General features: G+C 45.9%; 1 protein-coding gene across 1 annotated transcript in view; it reads right to left on the reverse strand.

The window, feature by feature from the left end:
* Positions 1-4,122: 4,122 nt before the first annotated feature.
* DDX31 (DEAD (Asp-Glu-Ala-Asp) box polypeptide 31) overlaps positions 4,123-15,797 on the reverse strand; it is a 49,748-nt gene continuing 38,073 nt past the window's right edge. The window contains exons 19-20 of the mRNA XM_009892312.1: positions 15,210-15,390; positions 4,123-4,557 (exon numbers count right to left, since the gene is read on the reverse strand). Coding sequence (XP_009890614.1) covers positions 4,410-4,557; positions 15,210-15,390 — 329 coding nt within the window. The 3' untranslated portion in view covers positions 4,123-4,409. The remainder of the gene's footprint in view (positions 4,558-15,209; positions 15,391-15,797) is intronic.

Consider the following 15,797-nt stretch of genomic DNA (forward strand, 5'->3'; position numbering starts at 1 on the left):
TTAATTGTCCTTGTAGCCGTAGCAGATTCCTCCTCTTACATTAATGAAGTACAAGGCTTCGTTACACGTTTATAATTGCAATATTTAAATTTGCCATTTCACATCTGGAAGAAGCTGGAAACTCCTCTGTAACAGCGGGTCTGAGCCAGTGCTGTAATACAGTGAGAGGGTCCGGTGTGTGTTACAAGGATGGCAGGAGAGAGTGGGGCAGAGCCCTGAGGAAACCTCCCCTCCGGGAAGGGGGAATGGCCGTGCTGGGTCTGGCTGGGAAGGGAAGAGAGCAGAGGGGAAGCGAGAGCTGGAGCTGTCTCCTCCAGGGAGATCTCCAGAACGGCAAGCTTCAAAATAAATCAGTTTAGGGAAGACACCACAGGCTGTAGGCTCTCATCAGAGAACACCGCACTTGCCACATGAACAGCATCTTGTGCAGCCTCAGAAGCTGCTGAAGGACCAGCCTCACCTCCAGCGCGTGTGCGGGGACTGAGACGGGACTTTCCTCTGCAACAGCAGAACCCACCAGTGCTGGTCCTGCACCTACAGCAGACCCAGACCAGGCTGGAAGCGCTACTCATTTCCAGAGGCCAGTGCCAGGCGGGCATGATCCTGGCAAGTCCTCAGGGCTGGGACAGGCTGCGCTGGGTTGAAATTTGATGAAGCAGTAAAAATGGCAGAGTTGAGAAGGAGCACCAGTCCCATTAAGGAAACCTTTGGAGCATTGCAGTTCTGCTCCACCGATTTCTCCCGGGGTACAGAGACTCCAGCAGACAGGCTGCTGGTGGTTGGTTTCTATCGGCTCCAGGCTCTGGATCCAAGACAGACCAGTCAGTGCAGTGGGTTTGCCAGGACCAAACACAGTCCTGGCTCTCAAGCCCCTTCTGGGCTTTCACCCAGCTTGAGGGCCATCCTCCTCCCCTGCCGACACAGCTTTAACCAGGACCACCACCCTGGGAACAGGCAAAGAACGAAAGCTGCTCCTCTGAACATGACAACACACACAAATTCAATGAAATCATTAGAATTGTTTCTAGCTGAGATATTTTATGGTTTCATCTGAACACCAAAATTATGCCAGAATGGAAAGCCCAGCACAATCGGTGCTTTTCCTGTCCTCTCCCCGGGCTTACAGAGAAAATAAACTGTTGTAACCAGGGAAGTTCTGTTGCTTTCTATCCTGCTTAGTTATGGGTGCTTCTCGGTGGTGGGCTATCAGTGCTAAGGTGTCTTGTGTTTGACCTACACGCTGAAAGCGGGTGTTCAACTGTGACCCTTGTGCCAAGGTGACTTCCTCACTTTTTCCTATCCCAAAGCCTCAAAGTGTAAACTCAGAATGTTTCAGCTGCAGAGGAGAGGAGGATGTGGGCTCCTATCACCGCCAAAGGACACAGAGACGGAGGAGAGCTGAGAAAAGGCACAAGAGCACCTCCGGGGAGAGGCAGGACTCCAGGTGCGAGAGCAGGGAGTGGAGGAGCAGCAAGGAAGGCAAATCCAAACTGACTCCAGGTCTGACTCACAGGAAGCTTTATATAAAAGCTCCATCGTGATGCTATTCTCAGACCAAATGCAGAAAGCTCAAGCTGCAGGGCAGCAAGGCCCCTACCGTTCACCACAATTAAGGTAAGAAAACAAACACCTGCCCAAAGCCAACACCGGTGCAGCCAAATGAAGCTGCGGTTTCACCGAACGCTGCCAAGAGCCGATCTCCCCACCATTACGAGCTGTGGAAGCAGCCCCCACCCAGCCAAGACCCCTGCACCACACACCACATACCTCGGAGCAAGAGGGGACAAATTCAGGAGCAGTTCAGGGCAATGTCCACCTGCGCCATGCCAGGGCTGTGACCCTCAGCAGCTCCGCCAGCATTCGGGGGCTCAGTGGACCCGGGAGCACAACACCCCCAGTCCTGCTCCAAGGCAGGTACGACACTTGGTGAAGAGATGCTTTGAGTCGAGTACAAATTAACTCCAAACCTACCAGATTCTTCCCAAATTGAGCGATGCACAAGGATAAAGCCAGCTCAGAGCAGACCTAGAGCTTCCAAAGTGTAAATAAGGGCAGAATTTGATTAAAAGCCTTCAAGTTTATTAAGAGCAAACTTGGCTTAGCTTCAGGTGTGCGTGCATTTCTTTGAACACTTGCTCTTAACAACCTCCTCTTCTTTTCCCTAATCACACAAGTAATCCAGAGCTATCTGCTAAAAGATGCTGAAGCTGAACAAAAAAGGCATTCTAGCTTTTTTTTTTTTAAATCATGTTATTCATCATAACTGCTTGCAATGCTACATGGCCAGCTAATACAGACAGCAATGAGATTTCCCAGCGTCTCTCACTGATGTGCTGTTGGCCTTTATTCCTATTATTATGAATTTGCCAATAGCCCCTATTAATTCATACGTGACAGTCAGCCAGGAAAAGGTCATATATTTTCCCCTCATGCACAAGATCATTTCTTCCCAAACTTACACTCTCTGCATCACTCAGTCTGAGTCATTTTCATCCTCAGGGGTTTCTTTTCTGTTTAAGTTGACATTTGCCTTAAACCTGATTGCTCTTCCAAACAGTAATCATAACAAAATCAGGTGGGCTTTGTTGTTATTTTATCTTAATCTAATAAATGTTAGTACCTTCATTCTCTCTGCAAAAACATGGTTAATTTTGTACTGGAGCCTTTTTAACATCTTTCCTAAGTGTTCAAAAGAGTATTGCAGTAAAATCAGCACGTTTGGTAATTGCCTGGGAGGAAAAAAAAAAATCATTTTGGTTCTCAAAAGTTAAAGTCACTTCAGAAATTAAATACTTTTGGGCTGATTGCTTCCCTCCTACAGTCCTTAGTATGACTCACTATAGCCCAAAGTCGGTGCCCTCAATGCTGTATTCACAAAGCGGGTATAATTTTCATCTGGTTATACCCCTTTTCCAGTACTTTTTCCCTTCTGGCACCTGAAATTGCCACCGGATTTGAGCACTTTCTGGTCCTGCGTTAAACAACACGCCTGGCTCGGGTCACGGGTGGGCTGCTCTTCCTCATCTCTTTCCTTGAGGAAGGCACACACAGGTAGCGGAAAGTTGTGTTTTGGCATGGTTTTACACTGTTTTCAAATGTGTACTGCTGGCGTTTGCCTTACAGGAGCTGCTGGAAGCAGCACAGTGCGGAAGACGGGGAGAGGGAGGTGGGTGCTCACCTGTAGGTCCTGCGGGAGTTCGTCAGTCTCCCGCCGGCCTTGGGGAGCAGCCGCTCTCCCCCAGGCAGCCCCCGCGCCTCGCCAGCTCAAACGGGAGTTTTGTCACAGCCTTCACTAGAGCTCGGGTTCCATTTCACTCACGCTGGGCAATAGCGAACGAGTGGTCGGCCCATTTGGGGCCATGCCGCATCCCTTTTCTCAGCAGTCCCAATTCTGTGATGATAAACAAGAAAAAACGTCAAACGGGAAAAGCAAGAAGTGAAATCCATCAGCTCGGACATACTCCAAAAAGGCCTGGCCAAAGCAGGGAGAACCCCGACAGCCAGGTTATACCCGCAAGTGTTAGCAAGAGCCTGCAAAGGCTTTAACGTTCAGAGAGGTGAGACATTTCATACATACTCTGCGTCACATAATTAGGTATGACAATATGCTGCAGGCAAGGAGAAGTTTGGAGATTGCTGGATTCCACACCGGCTCCTTCCCCCGGTGACAACGTTTGTTCCCAAACTTAGGAGTTTTGACACGAAGTTTTGTGCCCATGAGCTCTGCCCCAAAGGGACCATGTGTCATTACACTGAAGAGCTCTCCACAATCCTACCACCTGCGCCGAACTTGGGGAGGCTCCTTCCAGGTGGCAGTATCTGACTAACGATCAGTGTCCAGGGACAGACCTTGCCCCAGCACACAAAGGACAGGAGGGAAGGTGGAAGCAACGTGGCTGCGTTACCTGAGACAGGAGCAAAGTGTCCCCCTGTATGATGACAGGGGAAATGGCAGCCTCCTTTCAAATGTGCTCCTGGAACACCTCCTCTGCCACTACTGTTTATCTGGTTAAAAATAAGCAAGCAAGCAGATTGTGGAGTGTTTCTACAGGTCTTTTAAACAGGAAAGCATCTCCTGTCTGAGTATACTTGTCTCACTTTCATGTTACAAAGACATCACATTTCTCTGAAAATCATATTCAACCGTTTTTATTTTTCTTGTAAAAACCATGTTAGAAACGCGGTGCATCTTCAGGAAGCCACATTTAATTGCAGCAGTGCAACAGGACACGCCTGGATTTGATTCCATTTGGACCTATGGAATGAGGGGGAGGAGGCCAAGATCCCCAAGATCCCTCCCATATTTGCCTGATAAATTGAAACGCTCCTCAGTTGATTTGGCAGGTCACCCCGACCCCCGGCTGAGGCGCTCAAGCAGGTTGTGCAGCCAATGACTGGAAGGTCCCGGCTTATGTTGGAATCTGCTGGTTGCCAGGTTTTCTCTGTTTTTTCTTCTTCTTGACCTTGGATACACCAGTGTCCATCCCACTGGAATATTCAGATCGCAAGATCTCAGCAAGGCGACGTTTGCCGTGGGTCTTCTTGAGAAGGTCAGACCTGGGCAGAGGGAAGAGAAGAGGAATTAGATTTCCTTCTCTCTGAAACGCTGCTAGGTGGGTTACTCACTTTACAGCTGTGGGAAGTGACATTTGCGCATTAGCAGAAGAACAGCTTCCTTTTCTTGAGGCTTGATTTGAAATTCTGTCTCATGCAAAATTAGATATTGTTGTGACAGGTTTTCACAAAGGTGGCAAAATATCATGCCGTTTTTAAAAGCAAGCCTTTGTTCTGTACAAATGCTCTTGCAGGGGTGGCGGGGAGAAGGAGGGAAGGTTGTGCGCTGAAGGCTGATGAATTAGGTGACACAGCAGTTTGAAAATTATAATAATAATAAAAAAAACCCTAACAGGCTTAAGACACTAAACAATGGAAACATTTTATAAACAGAGCTTAAATCCAGAGCTTGAAAACACGAAAACCCCAAACAAACAAGCAAAAATAAAATAATGTCAGGAGCCTAAACCCAAGAGGCTCTTTTCTTGCAGTGTCCTGCAGACATCACATGCACCTTACAGCCTCCCTCTCCAGAGACCAGCTTTTGCAAAGGTAGCTGCATTCTGCCCAGGCACTAAACTCCAACATGGATCTCCCTGCAGCCCTAAACTGCCAGCTATAAATATAAAACCCCACTCAGCATTTTTCCACCGCAAGTTCTGCCACTGTCCCGCTCTGTGACCTTGGGCAAATGTCATCCTCATTGCTGCTATCACCCTCGCTTACCTGTTCAAACTGCAATCTCTTGGGTGCAGGACCCGCCGTTCCCTACCATGTTCCCATGGTCCTGGGCACGACGGGGTATCCACAGCTATTGGTGGCTGCACATCCCACTCTTTTCTTCATTATAAAGACCAGTAGCAGGTCTCAAAAATTTCCAGAGAAGTGACTAGACATCTGTCTGTCCCTCTAAATATGACGAGGGAATTGAACAGAAGCCCCACGTTCATGCCAGCGTGCTTTTACGACAATACATGGACCTCAGCAGTCCTAAAGGTCACAGCCTTGTAGCACTGCCTCTCATGGTTCCTTCAGGTGCCCAGAACTGTGTTGGGGATCACAGCAGAAGGAAGCAACAGACCAATCCATTCATTAGGCCAAACACACAAAGAAGGGAAGGGAAGCAAGCTCTTGGCTGTCTGGGGTATTTGCTTGCCCCCTTTTCCACAGTTTGTTTTCCATCCCTGTGTAGGTTTCACGGCTAGAGTGCGTTTGGAAGGATGGAACAGAATGATAAGAAGGATGGTGTGATGATTACCACTGAAAGACAATTTGTCCTAGGAGAGAAAGCCTGGAAGACACAGGCAAGACAACTTTGCTACCTTCGGTGTAGTCTCCATTCTCACACTAATTAAACATTCACGCTCTGTGTTGGCAGAAGGGTTAGAGACTGGACATACCGGAGAAGTCAGATACACAGCCACCACCCGGTTTGAACCTGCAGAAACTAAGGGAAAAAGACAGAATCAACTTGAAAGTGACTGTACCGCTAACGAAGCAAATGTGCTGCTGATAAAGCCGTACCTCCACGGCAGACAGGCCTTGTCAAACTGCCTTCCTGAACACACAAGCCACAGCAGCACGGAGCGATGCTTGAGGGTGCACACACAGTGCCAAGCCAAGGTGTGCCCACAACCAGCCCAGCTCTGCTGCAAAAACTTTGTACTGCAGCTGTACCCTCTGCTCAGCCCCCTCCATCACTTGATAAAGTTTCTCTTTGACACTTTCAGTGTGTCTCCAAGCATCTACTACAGTAATTCGAGGGTTACCAAGCAACAGATCAGTTTACTTAACAACACGGAACTATCTGCTGCAAAAGGACAAGTAATCCACCAGTAGCTGCTGGGCTGAGTTTCAGCTCAGCAGGGAGGTTGTCCAATGCTTTATTATCAATCAGGTGAAATCACTGCCCAATTAGTAAATCAATACCCCTTGCTGTGGTGATCAGCTGTACAGAGAAAAGCAAGGATGCAGGGAAAAGGGAGGTTTCTTCCTTTAACCAGGGTGACAAAAATCAATGGAGCTGTGCTGTGGAACCTGTGCTGATCACTGAGAGAAGAAAAGCAGCTGTCAAGGCCCTGTTTAACCACGAGATGGAAGAGCCACAGGCAACAGCAACAGTTTGCAGTAACAGCACACCAGGAAAAGTGCTGGTGTGCTGTCAGGATGGTCAGGATCCCTGGCCAGATCTTGGTTCCTGTTGTAAACCTGTAAATTCCCCTCTCTGCTCAACTGGTGAAAGTCTCTGGGGCTCTGCCAGAGCAGTCACAATAACATGGTAAGGAAAGGTGCCCTGTGGCAATGAGACAAAGCCCAGGAGAAACAGAGCGAGACCTTGATACTCACTCTCTGAGCATCCTTGGGCAAGGTATTTAATCTCTTTGGCCTATGTGTCCATTCTCCCACCTCATAACCCAGGATGACTGCGTTTTCCCTGTTGCCAAAGGCTGGTGTGATGTTAATTTAAGAGAGCTGTGTGGTGATACTGGCTACTGTGGCAAAAAGCTTCACAGAAAGGCTGTAAATGTAAGACGCGTTTGCAACACAGACAGAACCTGTGTTCCCATCACCGGATAAACACATGGATTGTCAGCATCTCCTTCTGTGATCTCATGTCTAGATATCACGCTGTATTGAGCCCTAATGAGAACACATCATGTTGATAACGGGCAGAGAAATCCCCAGCCCTTTAAATCCCTCCCTCCAAACACAACCGTCAGTCTTAGGGCGGGGAACTACAAAACAGTGCAGCTACGGGGAACTTGCAGGGGAAAAAAGATTCACTAATGACTGACCCATCCCGATGTGCTATAGTGCCAAGATTTCAGCAGGGCTTAAAGGAGAAAGGAATGTTCAAACAGATGAGAAAACAGAGACTTTTATTAGCTGGGGGAAAATGAGACAGGAATAGAGAAGTCATAACTCAGAAAATGAAACAGCCCCAACACACGAGTTAGGATGAACCTGTCCCTGAACAGAAGCTATTTGACTTCTCCGTGTTACTGTCCAGCACACTGGGTGTTGAGTGCTGTCACATATTGGATGCACCACTGGACTACTACTCTTTTATGCTAGATACGGGGTATCAGGACTCCCATAAGAGACAGATGGGAATTGGTAAGTAGTCAGAGGAGCCAGCAGAGATAAGTTAGCACCACCTTCTAACTTCAAGTGGGGGACACATCATCCCTTCATTTGCAAGGCTTAACCCTAGACCCAACTGCTGCTTTGGGCTTTATGTTCCAGGTACAGGGCAAAAATCATATAACCCTGAGCCCTAGCTAATCACCTCATTATCAAGGGGAGAGAAAGGTGCTTTGCACAGTGAGGAAGGGAAGGCACAGAGCCCAGTAACTGCTTGGCATGGTCTGAGAAAGCTCCTCTCCTCCTCATGGAGACATAACCAGGAATAAAGGACCCAGGTTTTACAGCTACCTGTGCACATCTGTAATTAAGTTGCAACCTCACAAAAGCTGGTACCAAAAGCCTCAGCAGAGACAACAAGGAAACGGAGGAACTGTCCCCAGATGACTCTGTTACGCCCTGAAAGGCCAGGACCAGGCCAGAGACAAACTTTCAAAGGCAAAAAAAGCTCTGCCCTCCTCCAGAAAACTTGAACGATTTTATTCACTCTTTAAACTTGTGAATTTTGCTAAACACATCACTGAATGATGAAAAGGCAGAGGAGGAACACCTGGAAGAAACAAGAGAGAAAGTGTCCAGTGAAGGAAAGAGAATACAATCCTTCTTTCCTCTGCTTTAGTTTCCTTCTGCCTCTGTCTGCAGACCCTTCCCAGTGTGCTGCTCCCCTTCCCCATCCCACTTGGGAGCTGCAGTGGTCTGCAGGGGTGCTGGTGCTGCCCAACCCTCCACCTCAGAGGAAATCTGAATGATTTGGACCAGTCTCCTTTTCTAGTCCCTCGACTATCAACTCTGCTTTGCTCAAGCGTATCAGAAAAGGTTCAAGGCAAGTCGTTGTCACATCATAAAAAAAACCCCCAAACAAAACACAACCCCAGACAGGTGAATGCTGTATAGATGATTTGCCTGAAATCCTCTCTGTTGTTTCCAGCTCTGTCTTCTGCTCTGCCACATGATACTAACGCACCAAAGAAGTCCCTCCTAGTTTACGTGCAACACACCTTCAACACACCCAGTTTGTGACTTCCACACACCTTGGGTGATTAATGGCTTTGCGAGCTCTGAAGACACCATCTGCCAAATCCCACAATCAATAGCAACAAGATGGTAGAGTAACAGAGACGATACTATGGAAAAAAAACCCCAAGACCAGTATACTGAACTAAGCTTTGAGGATGTTCAACATAGCTGAGATCCTGTGGACAGCTCCAAGGCACAAACGGAAGAGAAAGAAAAATACCCACAAACTGTTCTGTTTCTATATAACATCCCATTCATCTCTCACGTGTTGATCAAGTTTCACCAGCCGATTTAGTCAGATTGAATTTATTACAATATGCAAACCATTACCCTGGATGCGGAGACTCTCAAACATTCAGGTGTAAAAGGTCCAAGTGACAAAAGTAAGAAAAGGAATGAGTATCTGACACCATTTCATTTTCATTTCAAAATTCTAATACGTATGTTTCATTGACACATCTGCTTCACTAGAGAACTGAATCACAAGCTGATCTGCAAGCCAAACACTCCTATGTGCCAGAGTAGTGGGACATATACATGCATGGCTTCTTGGACACCATTTGATGGCTCAGCTAGTCTTTTCATCTAAATAGTGAGCGAGCTTGTTCTTAGGGATGTCTCCTTCAACTTGGTTGGTACTGCTATCTGTTTCTTTGTCTTGAGCTGTGTAAAATGCTGGTGCAATGCAGTGCAGCAAGTGCAGTGACCTTTAACCAACTCACAGCATCTGCAGCAACCAAAGGCTCCCAAATTGCTCCAGCTGAGGAAGAAGTAGTATAAAGTTCTGACGCACAGTCCCAGAACTCATGGTGTGTCTTTGGAGGAGACAGGAGTAGGCTGTTTCATTTATCAGAAAACATTTCAACATGGATCACACCATCAATCTGCCTGACAGCATCTCCAACAGCTCTTTGAAACTGTGCCAGTAACAGAGCTGGGTTACCTCTGGGCCAAGGCTGCTGCAACACCTGCTTTTTCTACTTATAGCATTGGATGAACCATCTGCAGCCAACGCAACCCTGTTTGGGTTGGGTTTGTGGTGTTGTTTTTTGCAGAGTGGGGGCAAGAAATTCATCAGCAATCCTACGCTGCTCTCGACAAGTCAACAGATGGCCTAGGTACTCTGTTATCAGCCGACGCAAACACTAGCTTGAGAAGATCAAGGAAAATTATTACCCAGTCAGACTGAGCATCAAGCGCTGTTCAGTACAGTTGGAGCAGAGCAGTCTTCATGCAGAGAGATGCTGAACAGTAAAGCCCAACTTACACCTACTGAAGTCAACTGTATTTCAGCTACACAGAAAGAGACAAAAGCCCATAGCTTCACTTTTGCTACCATCCCTTGGTCTTCATCCTATGGAGAAAGGATGAAAGCACCACTGGGGGGCTGGGAACCTCCCAGGATTCTTGCTTCTGTCAGGCTCTTTCCCAGCCTAAGGACAGAATATATTTCAATTAGAGAGAACTGATCATTTTTTGGTGCGTACCAAACAGCACAGAGGTTTTCCAGCTTCATGTGCAAGCGCTATTAGCTCTCTCCAAGATGGAGCAAAGGCTCTGTGCTGTGGCTGCGGTGGAACAGGACAGTAACAAAGGGCATTGCTGTGTGCAGGTAACAATCAGATGGATTTTACAATTATAAAACTTTAATTTCATAACAGGACTTTTTTATAACACCATGATGTAGTAAGCAAGACTCATCTATGTCCCTGAACTGCCTTCATGAAGAGTGATGGCAATGTCTCCTTTCACAGCAGCCATGTCTCTTACCCTAATTTTTGGATCCGTTTGCACTCCAGTGCATGAATCCATGCCCTTACCTGAACTCCAGTCTGGCTTCCTAGAGCAGACTGCCCAAAACAAGTGAAATTCCTAGTGGGCAGAATTCCAAACTTGCATTTTGACTAATTAAGTGATATTAGGAAAGCTGTAAATGGCATGCAAAAACTGGCAGGCAAACTGCTTTTAATGATTAGACAATTGCTGTGCAGAGAGACCCAGCTGCAGCCTTGATTCTCAAGCCCTGTCAATAGAAGCATTAGTCTTTCCAAAATTGTCAATGCCAAGATGTTCAAAAGTGGAATCAAGCATACGAGGCAGGAGAGAAGGTAAAAGGCTCCTAGCTTTCACCCAAAGGAGACTGCTGCCCTAGCCGTACAAAGGAGGACACGCAGGGTTACAAGGTATATTTCCCAGCAGGAGTCTAATTCTATCTGACCACTAAATGCTGAAGAATGAATTAGAACAATAATCTTGCAGCCAAAACCTTAAGGGCATGATGATATCCATATTCAGAGCAATAGCAGTGTAATAATGATGTAAATCAATCCCCTCAAACAGAAGCACTCTGGACATCTTTTCTTGATCCCATTTTAGTTAGGAGTTGGACTTAAATTCTGAAGCATGTGGGGATTATCACCTTGATTTTTACAGTCATTTTTTGCACATGCTGTAGCAACTATGAATATACATATACGTATATGTAAATTCAATCTTTCTGAGCATTTCTGGCATCAGAGACATCCTGTAGCAATGAGTTCCACAGAATCTATTGAACTTAAAGATTTATCTCTTTCTTTGTAATGGCATGAATTCACAAACAAGGCAAATAAAGTTGCAACTCCTCGTTACAGCGAAACCCTTTGGGGACATACACCAGTCTTCCAGAGTTCAAAAGGAGAAAACAGACCATCCGTCACCACAGAATCCCATAAAACCCCACTGATCCAAAATGCAAAAGATTGAGTAGCGCAGGGATGCTTGGTGGAATGGCAATAGGTCGTTGGCATCTGCATTGTGAAAGAGTCAAAAGACACGTCTATCTGGCATGTCAGCTACTTCCTCTGCATGCTGCTTCTCTGCAGTGAACGAAAGACAGTTAATCCCTCAACAGAAGAGGGATCGGCTTCCTTGCATCTACCCTTCAGTAAAAGCATGAGCCCAGACACTTACTAAGCTGATGTACTGTAACTTAATATACAGTATCTGGTTCATGTGCTCATCTCTTACCTAAATACAACATTTCAACTTTCAAAAAAAATCATGAGCAATTATTTTCCCATCTTCAGATCGGGTTTTGCAAGAACCACTACAGCTAAGGGGACAGTTTGGTTTACACAAAGAGGTTTAAAAAAATACATGAAACTTTTACAGGCGCGTTCAGGAGGAGAGGGCTGCTTCTACATTTCAGCACCGAACCATCACACACCTGGCTGCCAAGTCTTCCTCTCTCACCTTCCCCAAGCAGGCTCTCTAAGGAGGTGCTAAGCACAAAGGAGACCGCAAAAGAAATGAAAACTTTTTATTGTCCTATTAAGGAAACATTTAATGATTGCCTTTACCCCACTTTCAACCTGGACTGCCTGTTCTTTATTCTCCGGGCAGGTGCTGAGAGATGAGGCTTTAGTGAGCAGACTGATTAAAAACAAGTATCGGATGTTTGGAGACAATGTGTAATACGACAACCAACACTCATGGTATCATGTGAGAAATATAATTAAAAAGATTGCTCTGTGACTACGCCGTTATAATTTCAAGCTTTGCATTTTACAATTAAAAGCCATTTGTCTTCTAAATGGCAGGCTAAATTCTGCTTTCTGCTTTGTCAGTGTGAAATCAAAAGCACTACCTTGAATTTATGCTAGTGGATACTGAATTTAAATCTATGTTCACTTTCTCTACACTATTCTATAAATACTAATGTATCTTCTCTCTCCATTTTTTTTTTTAAGCACACACAGAGAAAGTTGAACAGAAACAAGTTTCACAGGCAAGAACAATTGTTGCATGTCACAACTTTGGCTATTTCTGCAGGGTCTTAACTTTCCAGATGCTCCCGCATTTAAAATCTGGAGCTTGAGCCGTGACGAACCTGTGCAAAGTCTGCCCACTTTCCCTGAGCTCCAATTATACGATCCACGTGCAAATGAGCTTTCAAATCACTCTCAGACCATTTGTTCTAACACCTCCACCTCCCCCAACCCCACGCATCCTGTGCATAAACTACCTACTGTATCTTGAGCTTGTCTGTACTATAATAGGATGAAGACTTGGGGAGGAGGAACGCCGTCTAAAAGAGGTGCGTAACAAGAGAAAAAGTAGCTCTAACAGAGTAGCGACATCATAGGAACAGAGAGAGGCATTGTTGCAGGCCAAGTAATCCTGTGACACGCTACTGTCAGTCATAGCTTGATGCCCTGCTGGGCCAGCAAGACATCAAAGCCCACCCCATACCATCTTACATGCTCTTTATCAGCTAATCAGGCTATTCTTCCTGAAATAAAGCTCTGTTAAATCCCCTGCTCACAGGGGCATTCCCATCCTGTTGCCCATCTGCTGGTGAGGGTCAGCTGAAGCAGGAGGCAGATCAGTAGCCCGTCCCTGGTGGCTTCTCAAAGCAGGACAATGCTGTCTCCAACTTTTTATTTTAAAATCCCTTCCCCTTGCTCCCCCCCCAAGATATGTACATGTGCAAGAGATGTCACCAGCCCAGGAACAATTATGTGGATTAGTGCTTTAATTGCACAGCTAAAGTTTGCTAATGGAGTCTGCAGCAACAATTACATGGAAAAAGTCACAACTGGTAGTGATAAAAGAAAAAAGAATTCCCTCCTTTGAATTATTGCAGTGATTTTACAGGCAAGCCAGAAGTTCATATTCTGCTGTTGTGCTGGGGAAGACATCGAGCCCTTAACGTTGCAGTCTCAAAAGGGAGGATTATCTGTCCTGTGGAAGCAACTCCAAGTAGCTAGGATTGGACATACTGAACACCTTCAGCTCCATTTCAAGCAGAGGAGAGGATTTGGGGCTCTGCTGCTCCAGAAGCATCAGGGAGTCTCAGATTCCTTACCCAGGAAAGGAGAACCCAGGAACAGCCCTGTCCACACACCAGAGGGGACAGAGCTGTAACTCTAGGTTTGCTCCCAGACTTTCCTGGGATAAATCCCACACAGAAATGTTTTTGTCAGAATTATTTAAATCTACAGGCAGCAGAGCACACGTTTGTAGAGGGTTCATTCCTATCAACAGATCTGCCTTTTGATTTGGGCTTGTACTTATATAACTGTAGTCGATCATTTAATTAATAACAAAAAATATACTGCAGTCCTCCCCTTTCCCTCAGGTACTAAGGTAATGTCTTCTTCGGGAGAAGAATAAGTAGTCCAAGCTGCAGCTGACCATTCTGAGAGGATGGACATATCCTCAGATTTGCCATTTCCCATGGCAAATGTGACAGCCAGGAAACTGCTGGTGGGACTGCAGGAGAAAGCCTACAAAAGACTGTCTGTCTAGTGTAGAAAGGGTGATAAAAAAGGCCAGATGAGGCCACAGAGGGTCTTTAAAGACAGTAAGACACATACTTTGCTCCCAACGCAGTTATAAAATCAAAGAGAGGGTGATGTCAAAAAAGACACATCAGGAAGATTATTTCTGTGCAGCAGATTGGAACAGGTACAAGAAAGGAGAGAAGAACTGGTGTTTCTCAAGGCCAGGGAGGAAGAGACTATCTTGTGAGACAACTCAGCACTCATACAGCCTTGCTTATAATGAACAGGACGGTGAACTTCAAATTTGAGAAGCAAAAATGTTAATTTCTCTATTTCCTCAATGCTTTTATCATCCCATGCCATACACCAACAGCAAGTACTTATGAGCACAGCTGTATCTGTGAGAGCCTTTCCCTAGACAGGGATGAGGACAAAGAGTTGCTTCTGCAGTTGATCCTGAGCCAGGGATCATAGTTCTCTGCAACTGGAAGTGGGGATGTGAATGGAAAAAATCCTGCAGCTTCTACTATGGAGGTGCTGGGCCATGACAACAGGACTGTTGCCAGAGCTCTAGCAACCAAGAGCTATGCGAAGAAGAGAACCACTCTAATACATGGGAAGGCTCATGCTTTGCTCTGGAACACTGCCTGTACTCTTCCTTACCCTTCAAGGTAGCTCTGGAGTGAAGTCTAAATAAATAAAAATCAGGCTGCTTCTGTTCATAAGACTCATTGGAGCTGGTGTTTTCAAGTGCTTAGAAAATGAAAAAGCTGCAGCAAAACCCAGGCTAACCTGTGTCAGTGCACCGCCACACTTGGCAGCTTCCTTCAAAAAAGAGTATCTTTATCAGGAGTAAAACTACCAAGTGAACTGCTTGTTTGTTTTTGTTTTGTTTTGCTTTAATGGAGTTCCCACTCAAATGTTCAACGAAGTTGGTTTAATAAGTGTAATTTTTAGGCTCTCTAAAGCCATTGGAAAAAGGGGAATGAAACAACAGCTGAGAGAGCAATGCAACCTAAGCCAATGGCTCAACATGATTTAGCCTCTCAGGAACAATCACACGTGACCTGCCCATGGCAGGGTGGTTTGACTAGATGATCTCTGAAAGTCCCTTCCAACCCAAACCATTCTATGATTTCTGGAGGAAGAACAAGAACCTTGAGGAGCAAAGCACAACATAGCTTGTCATGTGGCATTCCTCGGCTCAAAAACATCAAGCTGGCCTACCTTTTTGGTCTTGGTTTGGTCTTCTTCTTTGAGCCAGCAGTTGGAAGAGCAGTCAGGTTCTGGGGAGCATCTCTTAGGCCAAAGCTCTTCGCCACATGACCCAGGTGGAGAGATTTGATGTGGAAGATGTGCTTCAGGTTCCTGGGATATGTGGTATAGGCACAAAGGAAAGACTGCAGTGCTGAGGGGGAGAAAAAAAAAAAAAACCAAAAGAAAAAAAGTGAATTCTGTTTGCTACTGCATTTTTATATATATATATACTTAAAGATTCAGCTGTTCCAGCTGAAAGGACATTGGTCTTGTCCTTTGGGACACCTTCCGGTCAGCAGCTGGTAGAAAAGGTTGGTATGTTAAAAATCTGTGAAGGTTGTATAGTACTAGTACAATCCTGAAAGGAGAAGGTAGGTGGTGGTGAAGTGTTAGGGAGTGAAACAAAGCTACATTAAGTTGCATTAGGTTTGCCTCTTGGAAGGATGCCCCTTCTGCCAGAAAGGGTGATGTTTGTAGCACATCTCACCAGACTCATTGACAAACGGTGGCAGGCAGAGGGAGAGAGGGAATAGAGATACGGGGATGAAGAGAGGGAAA

The sequence above is a fragment of the Charadrius vociferus genome, unplaced genomic scaffold, assembly GCF_000708025.1.
Source record: "Charadrius vociferus isolate BGI_N301 unplaced genomic scaffold, ASM70802v2 scaffold549, whole genome shotgun sequence".
In the NCBI taxonomy this organism is placed as follows: Eukaryota; Metazoa; Chordata; class Aves; order Charadriiformes; family Charadriidae; genus Charadrius; species Charadrius vociferus.